Genomic DNA, 10,489 nt, shown 5'->3' with positions numbered 1-10,489 from the left:
TTATATATAGTAGTGGGTACATGGTAATTCCAAACTTCTAATTTACCCTTTACAACGTGAGTCTTTTGACTTGTGACTTTCTTTCCCCTCAACTCTCTCTCTTCTTTGATGGGCAGAAGTCTAAAAATGATTTTATGAAATCCTCTCGTCAGTCTTTTCATTTGTATGCTGTGTGCTGGCTGTCCAATTATGGAATCTTTGCATATCTCAGTATCTTCTTAAAATCAAAGTATAGATGATATATAAATTGATGTTAGTTTCAGGTGTACAACAGAATGCCCCACACAAAATATATTATAAATGATCACCTTGACAGAACCCAGTTACCAGCTGACAGCATATACAGTGTTAATGACTGTATTCAATTACTATAACTTTGTAGTAGAGTTGACATCAGAGAGTGTCATGCCTCCAGCTTCCCTGGTTTGTTCTTCTTTCTCAAAGTTGTTTTGACTATTTGATGTCTTTGATGGCGTCAATAAAAGTTGAGGATTATTTGTTCTAGCATTCTTCAAAATGCCATGGGTATTTTAGATAAGGATTGAATTGAATCTGTATTGCAAGGCTACAATGGACTTTTTCCCAGTATTCATTCTTCCAATCTGTGAGCATGGTATGTCTTTCAATTTCCTTGTGTCTTCTTCAGTTTCTTTATCAATACTTACGTCTTTTCTCTTTGATGAAATGTATTCCTGGGTATTTTATTCATTTGATGCAATTGTCCATGGGAATGTTTTTTTTTTTTTTTTTTTTAAATGTATTCATAGATAAGCTTTATTCCAATGTTTACATAAAAATGAGTTGAGGTCGAACAGGAAAAGGTTTTTATAAAGGGTTAAAATTTATCAAACAACAGAACTTGGCCCTTCCCTTTAGTTTGAATTCAATTGGCTGACGCATCATTATTAATATCCACCCTCACTAATCATTTTCATCACACACAATATCTAAATGCCTTTGGATGGCACTTCCTATTTCTCTGGAAGTCTCTTAAACTGCTTTCAGTTACAAGAGAAGGGCAAGGATTTTATGGGCTCATACTCTACTCCACTGGAGGCAAAGATACACCCCTCAATTCTCTTGTTGAAATTGTGGCTGTTGGCAAAGTGTCCAAATGAAGGATTTAAGGCTAACACACAAAGAACATAGTATAATCTATGTATAACAGTAACTTTGCTTCTTCAAATTTTTTCCATTAAGAATTATTTCTATTATCTCTCCACAAGGAAGTTATAAAAATACCTGTAAAAACATCGAAAAGGCTCTTTAAAATCCTGGAATGAAAAATTCTGAAGTATAAATTATGATACAGCTTCTATGATTTGCAAGTAAAGAATAAAATAAATTCTACAAGTTGGAATTTCTGAATGATTTTGGCAGGAATTTACCAGAAGGAGCCAGAACATCAAACCTTAACAATTTTCTATTTTCATCCCAACTGAGTTTTTGAAAAGCTGTATAATCTGTTGACAGGTATAGTCCACATACGAACTTGCTTCTGCTGTTAATGATGAAGTCAATCTGAAAGACAGAGATTTGTACGCTGGATGTGCCAGGCTCTTCCATGCAACTGACTGGTCTTCTCTTATTTTTTCCATCATGTTTTAAATAAAAGTAAATATATATATGGTAAAAAATTTAAATGGTACAAGAAGATTTAAAATAATCAGTAAATATCCTTTTTGCCCATAACCTAGAAAATCTGATGTCTTCCAAATCATCAGTCACATGAATAATTTGCAAAGTGAAGTCAACCTTAGAGTCTCTTCATCTGAAAATTATTCTCAGGATTTCTGGAATGTGTTGATTCTCTCAAATATTACCTCTGTTACAGAGGAAAGCCACGCAGTCTTCTTCTTAAAAAAAACTAACTAGGAAAGCAACTCGCACGCTCTGCTCCAAGAGGGCAAGTCCAGGCAACACCTTGTAGTCCGTGGATCTGGTCCTGGCTACAGGCAGGGGCTCTGGTATCAACCAGAGACTCGGGTGGGTGGCCAGAGCTCAGCCAAGCCCTTCCTGAATGCCTCGGATCCTCCGGGCCAGCTGCACATCCTTTGGGAAGAGCGTGACGCGGCCGGCGTGTAAGGAGAGGAGATAGGCATCCTCGAAGAGATGAACTAGAAACGCTTCTGCCGCCTCTTGTAGGGCCAACAGGGCCTGGGCTTGCCAATTGAAGTCCACACCACGAGTGAATTGAACACATATTTCTCTTGCCAGGCGGCAGAAGGGGGTCTTTCTTAACAGCAGGTGTGTGGTCTTCTGAAGAGTTCGGATCTCCTTCAGGATTCTATATCTCCGGCGAGCAGGTGAACGGGAGGACGTGCCTAAGGACGGGGCCGGCCGGCGGGCGGCGGGAGCCGGGCTCGCGGGGCGCCTCCTTGGTGTTTCGGGCTTGCGGCTCCGGCGCGGGCCCATGGCGGGCGCGCAGAGCTGCGGCCCCGCGGCTCTTTCTAGATCTTCTGGGTCCGGGGGCAGAGGCTGGGAGGGCCGGGAGGACCCGGCCGCGTGCCCCGGCTGAGTGCTGTTCGAATTGCCCGCCCCCATGGGAATGTTTTTAAAGATTTTCTTTCTGGTAGATATCTTCCTGCATTTCCCCAGCACTACACACAATTTTTTTGCTTAATGTATTGGGGACAGCAGGAGAAAATGGCCCTTGAGGACAGGAAATAGCTTCAAACAGATACTAGGTATCGTGTTGCAAAAACTCACCCTCCATTCTCCCAGAGAAGGCCTTTCCCTGGGTGTCTGTCTGGTTCCCACGCTGGTGGGGCTGAGTCATCTCCCCAGTCCTCCTCCCACTGTCCTGGGGTCTAGAACTTCAACAGCACTTCCTCTCTCCTCCACAAGAGGGAGGCTCCCGGGCCACATTACTTTATCATCCAAGGTCATTTAGTTTCCTCTTCATCTCATCTTTTTAAAGTTTACACATCCAAAACTATCATTTGTATTTTTTTGTCAAGTGAATACCACCTCAATAAAATATTACTATTGATTGGTTTTTTAAAAATCTATGCATGGGACTTCCCTGGTGGTCCAGTGGTAAGAATGCACCTGCCAATGCAGGGGATAGTGGTTTGATCCCTCGTCTGGGAAGATTCCACATGTCCTTGAGCAACTAAGTCTGAGAACCACAACTGAGCCACTGAGCCCACAGTGGCAACTATTGACGCCTGTGGGCCCAGAGTCTGTCCTCCACAACAAGAGAAGCCACTGCAATGGGAAAACCACAATTAGAGTGTAGACCCTGCTGTCTGAAACTATGACCCAGCACAGGCAAAAATAAGTAAATAAAGGAATAAATCTTTTAAAAGGTATAATATATACACTTTTCACTGACAGGAAGTTGTAACTCTTTTGGAATGTAAAAATGGTTGCTTCATGTCTCCAGTTCAATTGTTTGGGTTATTTTACTTTCTATTAGGATGGGCATTACCACTTAAAGATGCATTTGGTCCCTAAATAATGATGTGGGGTCTGGAGAAGGGTTGACGGATGGCAGTGCGATGTCTGGAGATACTGAGAAACTGGGGGATCCAAGAAAGGCATAAAATGACACGCAGGGTATGGGGACAGTGAGACTGATTGGTCAGAAATCACACACCGCTGGCCCCCAGCCAACCAAAGAGAAAAGATCAGTTCTAACAAAGACACACATCTGCTGTTATTCCCATCTTTGTGGTTATGTCACACCCTCTCTTTGCCTATGCTGAGAACTTTGTATCACTATCTTTTAAAGTAAACTTTGCCCATGTGAGTGTTTTTGAGTTTGTGGAATTCATTCTTCAGTTCCGGGAGCATAGTTGAGTTTCACGTTTCAGTGGGAGATAACTAACCAATTCGATCACATGAACCACAGCCTTGTCTAACTCAATAAAACTATCAGCCATGCCATTAGGGCCACCCAAGACGGATGGGTCATGGTGGAGAGTTCTGACAAAACGTGGTCCACTGGAGAAAGGAATGGCAAACCGCTTCAGTGTTCCCTTGAGAACCTCATGAACAGTATGAAAAGGCAAAAAGATAGGACACTGAAAGATGAACTCCCCAGGTCGGTAGGTGCCCAATATCCTACTGGAGATCAGTGGAGAAATAACTCCAGGAAGAATGAAGAGCCAGAGGCAAAGCAAAAACAACACCCAGTTGTGGATGTGACTGGTGATGGAAGTACAGTCCAATGCTGTAAAGAACAATACCGCATAGGAACCTGGATGTTAGGGTCATGAATCAAGGTAAATTGGAAGTGGTCATCAGGAGATGGCAAGAGTGAACACTGACATTTCAGGAATCAGTGAACTAAAATGGACTGGAATGGGTGAATTTAACTCAGATCACCATTATATCTACTACTGTGGGCAAGAATCCCTTAGAAGAAATGGAGTAGAGATCATGGTCAATAAAAGTGTCTGAAATGCAGTTCTTGGATACAATCTCAAAAATGACAGAATGATCTCTGTTCATTTTCAAAGGAAACCATTCAATATTACATTAATCCAAGTCCGTGCTCCAACCAGGAATGCTTAAGAAGCTGAGATTGTACAGTTCTATGAAGACCTACAAGACCTTCCAGAACAAACACCCAAGAATGTTGTCTTTTTCATTATAGGGGACTGGAATGCAAAAGTGGGAAGTCAAGAAATACCTGGAGTAACAGGCAAATCTGGCCTTGGAGTACAGAAGGAAGCAGGGCAAAGACTCATAGAGTTTTGCCTAGAGAATGCACTGGTCATAGGAAACACACTCTTCCAATAATAGAAGAGAAGATTACACATGGATATCACCAGATGGTCAATACCGAAATCAGATTGATTATATTCTTTGCAACCAAAGTTGGAGAAACTCTATACAGTCAGCAAAAGCAAGACCAGGAGCTGACTATGGCTCCAATCATGAACTCCTTATTGCCAAATTCAGACTGAAATTGAAGAACGTAAGGGAAAACCACTAGACCACTCAGGTATGCACTAAGTCAATTCCCTCACGATTATACAATGGAAGTGACAAATAGATTTCAGGAATTAGATCTGATAGACAGATTGCCTGATGAACTATGGAGTATGGAGGTTCGTGACATTGTACAGGAGGCAGTGATCAAGACAATCCCCCAAAAAAGAAATGCAAAAATGCAAAATGGTTGTCTGAGGAGGCCTTACAAATAGCTCAGAAGAGAAGAGAAGTGAAAGGCAAAGGAGAAAAGGAAGGATATACCCATCTGAATGCAGAGTTCCAAAGAACAGCAAGGAGAGATAGGAAAGCCTTCCTCAGGAATCAGTGCAAAGAAATAGAGGAAAACAATAGAGTGGGAAAGACTAGAGAGCTCTTCAGGAAAATTAGAGGTACCTAGGGAAATTTTCGTGCAAAGATGGGCACAATAAAGAACAGAAATGGTATGGACCTAACAGAAGCAGAAGATATTAAAGAGGTGGCAAGAATGTACAGAAGAACTATACAAAAAAGATCTTCATGACCCAGATAATCACGATGGTGTGATCACTCTCCTAGAGCCAGACATCCTGGAATGCGAAGTCAAGTGGGCTTTAGGAAGCATCACTAGGATAAAAATTAGTGGAGGTGATGGAATTCCAGCTGAGCTATTTCAATTCCTAAACCATGATGCTGTGGAAGTGCTGCACTCAATATGCCAGCAAAGTTGGAAAACTCAGCAGTGGCCACGGGACTGGAAAAGGTCAGTTTTCACTTCAATCCCAAAGAAAGGCAATGCTAAAGAATGCTCCAAGTACTGCACAGTTGCACTCATCTCACACACTAGTAAAGTAATGCTCAAAATTCTCCAAGCCAGGCTTCAGCAATATGTGAACCATGAACTTCCAGATGTTCAAGCTGGATTTAGAAAAGGCATAGGAGCCAGAGATCAAATTGCCAACATCTGTTGGATCAACAAAAAAGCAAGAGAATTCCAGGAAAACATTTACTTCTGCTTTATTGACTATGCCAAAGCCTTTGACTGTGTGGATCACAACAAACTCTGGAAAATTCTTAAAGAGATGGATGGGAATACCAGACCACCTGACCTGCCTCTTGAGAAATCTGTCTGCAGATCAGCAAGCAACAGTTAGAACTGGACATGGAACAACAGACTGCTTCCAAATCGGGAAAGGAGTACATCAAGACTGTATATTGTCACCTGCTTATTTAACTTATATGGCGACTATATCATGAGAAGTGCTGGACTGGATGAAGCACAAGCTGGAATCAAGATTGCTGGGGGAAATATCAATAACCTCAGATATGCAGATGACACCACCCTTATGACAGAAAGTGAAGAACTAAAGAGCCTCTTGACGAAAGTGAAAGAGGAGAGTGAAAAACTGGCTTAAAACTCAACATTCAGAAAACTAAGATCATGGCATCTGGTCCCATCACTTCATGGCAAACAGATGGGGCAACAGTAGGAACAGTGGCAGACATTGTTTTTTGGGCTCCAAAACCACTGCAGATGGTGATTGCAGCCATGAAATTAAAAGACACTTACTCCTTGGCAGGAAAGTTATGACCAGCCTAGACAGCATATTAAAAGGCAGAGACATTGCTTTGCCGATAAAGGTCTGTCTAGTCAAAGCCATGTTTTTTTCCAGTAGTCATGTATGGTTGTGAGAGTTGGACCATAAAGAAAGCTGAGTGCTGAAGAATTGATGCTTTTGTATTGTGGTGTTGGAGAAGACTCTTGAGAGTCCTTGGACTGCAAGATCCAGCCAGCCCATCCTAAAGGAAATCAGTAGTTAATATTCATTGAAAGCACTGATGCTGAAGCTAAAACTCCAATACTTTGACCACCGGATGCAAGGAGCCGACTCATTGGAAAAGCCCCTGCTGCTGGGAAAGGTTGAAGGCGGGAGGAAAAGGGGACGACAGAGGATGAGATGGTTGGATGGCATCACCAACTCAGTGGACATGAGTTTGAGTAAACTCTGGGAGTTGGTGATGGATATGGAGGCCTGGCGTGCTGCAGTCCATGGGATCTCAAGGAATCAGACATAACAGAGTGACTGAACTGAACTGAATCATGTGTAACCAGCAGATCAGATATACATGTGACAACCTGGAGGTGAAACAGGCGTCTGAAACTGGAGGGGCGGCTTGGAAGGACTGAAGTCTTGTAGGATGTGATGCTATTTACAGGTAGACAGTGTCAACAGTGAGTTGGATTGAGTTGAATTGAAATCTGGGGTGCACTGCTGGTGTCTCAGAATTGCTTGTGGGTGATGTGGTAGAACTGATAGACACGTTGGAATTGGGCCCAGAATCATCTGCATTCATTTTCTTACACTAAATCTGGAAAGGCAGTGCTGTTTAAAGTTACAGCACCTCCTGTGGCCCCTCTCAACACCCATCCTTATAACCATCCTTAAACCCCTCAATTGGCACATGTGGGGACTGGCCACCATTAGTCATGCCCCCTCTGGAACATGCATCCAAGGAGTGGACATGTTGGGTCCTCATGTGAACATGCTTGGCTTGCTGTATGAAGCTGTTTTCCTCTCACATGTGAGGGCCAACTTACGTTTCAACAAGCACTGCTCCACACTTCCCCCAGCAGTTGGTGTTTTGAGTGACTTTAATAGGCGGCTACTTGGAGCACATACAGTCATACCCTATTATTGTCTTAATGTGCGGGTTCCTGATTGCAGTGATGTGGGGCAGCTTTCCATTCCTTGATGGTCTCCTTGTACGTTGTCCTTGATGAAATTCCTGCTCATTTGGGCCCATTTCTGTATATTTCCTTTAACTTAGGCATTCTAGAAACTCATATTTTGGCTACTGTTACTCTGATCATTATCTGTGTCATCTGTATCCGTTCCCACCTGATGGCTTTCAATTCAGCACTCCCAGGGATGTCTGATATGAAGAGTTCTTCATTCTAATACAGCTCGAGATTTCAGCGTCTCTCTTAGACATGGTGTTCTTTCTGGGTTGTTCAGGAATCCTTCCCCACCACCGTGCATGGAGATACCTGCTCCAGTATCTTGCAGCAGGTCTACTGTTTGTCTCTCTAAATAGGTCTTCAGCCCATCTGCACTTAATTTTGCTTCCCATATGAGCTAGGGGTGCAGTTTCATTTGACTGGGTTCAGATCCCCTGTTGACCACAGAGTGATTGAAATGCCTATCTCTTTGTCACTTCTTTCTATCACCTTTTCTATTACACATGATGCTTCCTGTGGTTGGGGTTTATTTTTAGGTTCCGTATTCTGTTCCACTAGTCTACTGGACCATTTCTCTTTCGGTCCAAAAGTTTGTTCTACTATGCTCTAATATACCCTGGAGAAGAGAATGGCAACCCAATCCAGGATTCTTGCCTGGAGAATCCCATGGATGGAGGAATCTGGTGGGCTACAGTCCATGGGGTAGCAAAGAGTCACACACGACTGAGCAACTAAGCAAGAAGGCAGGCTTTTTATATTTTCACAGCTCGCAGAGTCAGGCTCACACACTGTTCTTTTACAAGGTACCCTTGCCATCCTTGAAATGTCTGCTTCATTATACATTTTACAGTGGCATTATTGAGTTCCACAGATGTCCACTGGGGATGTGTTGACATATGTTTTCATTCTGCATATTATTTTGAGTAGAATGGACATTTATATTCTTTTTTCAAACCCCTAGTGTGGTGTATTTTCCCATTTATTTATATCTTTAATGTCCTTCAAGACCGATTTATAATTTTCTCCATTGAGGTCTTGTATATCCTTTTGTTGTATACCTTTCTAAATGTCAGATAGATTCCAGGTGTATCCTAATTTTTGATGCAACTGTCCATGGCTCTCATACAGACAGAAAGTTTTACAAGAAAGTAATTGATATGAGAAAGTAATTGATCTTTTTTGGCCGAGTAGCAAGGCATGTGGGATCTTGGTTCCCTTACCAGGGATCAAATCCCCATCCCTTGCCTTGGCAGGCAGATGCTTGATCACTGGACCACAGCGAAGTCTGCAATGGATTTTTAAAATTGGAATTTGTCTCAAGTCTTCGTGGTCTCTTGTTAAACCTCTAAATGTATCTGTATAAACTTTTGGATTTTTCTACATGCAGAACTTTTATGAAGAGAGATCACTTTGTTTTTTCCTTTTAATTGTTATATCTTTTACCGATATGCATTGACTTGCTAGGATGGAACCTATGCTACTCCATTAAGTATGATGTTTTCTAAAGACACCCTTCATCGTTTTAGGGAATTTCTCTTTTATTTTCAATGCACTGTGAATTTTATCACAAAGGCATTTGAAATCACCCAGTGTTCAATTTTTCATCTCTAGAGATTTAATCAGAAAATCAGGGACAGTAGCCACACTAGAAGCCACACTAATATTGTATATTTCCACAGAGGAAATGTAACATAAGTAATTGATTATGCAGGTGTTGAAAGGCCAGTGGAGCCTGTCAACCAGGGAACACTCTCTTAGTTTGGGACCACTCGAATCTAAGCTCCCAACTTGACATTTTTCAAATCTTTTACATATATAGATACATATTTTCTTTGAGATACAGGTATAACATTGTGTTAGTTTCAGGTGTAGAATATAATGATTTAATATATGTACATATTGCAAAATGATCACCAAATATGCCTAATTAACATTTATGTCTACAAGGTTAAAATATTTTTCTTGTGATGACAAATTTTAAGATCTAATCTTTTAGCAACTTTCAAATATACAGTACAGTATTGTTAACTGTATTAGTGTCCTTAATATTTTAAATATAGTCACCATGGTGTACATTACATGTCCATGACTTATTTATTTCATTCCTGGTAATGTGTACCTTCTGATCATTTTTGCCCATTTTTGCCAATGACCCTGCTCTCTATCTCTGAGAACCACCAGTTATTTCTCTGTATCTATGACTTTATAGTGTTTGTTTTTCTTCAGTTTCACCCACCTGTGAGATCATACAGTATTTTTCTTCCTCTGTCTAACATATTTCATTATCCTAATGCCCTGGCGTACCATCCATGTATTGTAAAAGCAGGATTTCTTTCTCTTTCATAGCTGAAGAATGATGATGAGTATGCACACACCACGGTTTCTTTATTCATTCACTCATCATTGGATATGGAAGTTGTTTCCATGTCTTCGCTACTATACATAACGCTTCCAAGAACAAAAAAATTGCTGTTTTCATTTTCCTTAAAGGCCCAAAAGTGAAAGTGCTTGAGGTTCTATTTTAGTTTTGAGGAACCTGCAGAGCGTTCCCATAGTGGCCGCACCAATTCAATTCCCACCAGCAGTGCCCAAGGGTCCCTTTACCCCACGTCCTCACCAACACGCTTGTTTCTTGTTCTTTGACCGGCCCAGCTTGGCCTTTGCTAGACGCCGGCCGCTGGGAAGGTGTGCTGCCCGGCCCTCGGATCCCAGCCTTCTCCAGTGCCTGCTTGTCCAGCAATGTTCCCGCAGCAGCTGAGGAGCGAGGGGGGGAGCCCGTCCCCGCTTGTTCTCCTGGACCCTGGGCAGGGCCAGCCCTGGGTTCTGTGG

At 42.1% G+C, this 10,489-nt stretch overlaps 1 protein-coding gene across 1 annotated transcript; it reads right to left on the bottom strand.

The window, feature by feature from the left end:
- Positions 1-740: 740 nt before the first annotated feature.
- Positions 741-2,524, bottom strand: LOC133054757 (histone H3-like centromeric protein A). The gene has a single exon (XM_061140055.1). The coding sequence runs from the start codon at positions 2,413-2,415 to the stop codon at positions 2,002-2,004; it is 414 nt and encodes a 137-aa protein (XP_060996038.1). The 5' UTR covers positions 2,416-2,524; the 3' UTR covers positions 741-2,001.
- Positions 2,525-10,489: the final 7,965 nt, after the last annotated feature.

This window comes from Dama dama, chromosome 4 (genome assembly GCF_033118175.1).
Source record: "Dama dama isolate Ldn47 chromosome 4, ASM3311817v1, whole genome shotgun sequence".
Taxonomy (NCBI): Eukaryota; Metazoa; Chordata; class Mammalia; order Artiodactyla; family Cervidae; genus Dama; species Dama dama.
The sequence above is the reverse complement of the archived record's forward strand: the minus strand, read 5'-3'. Positions and strand labels throughout refer to the sequence as shown.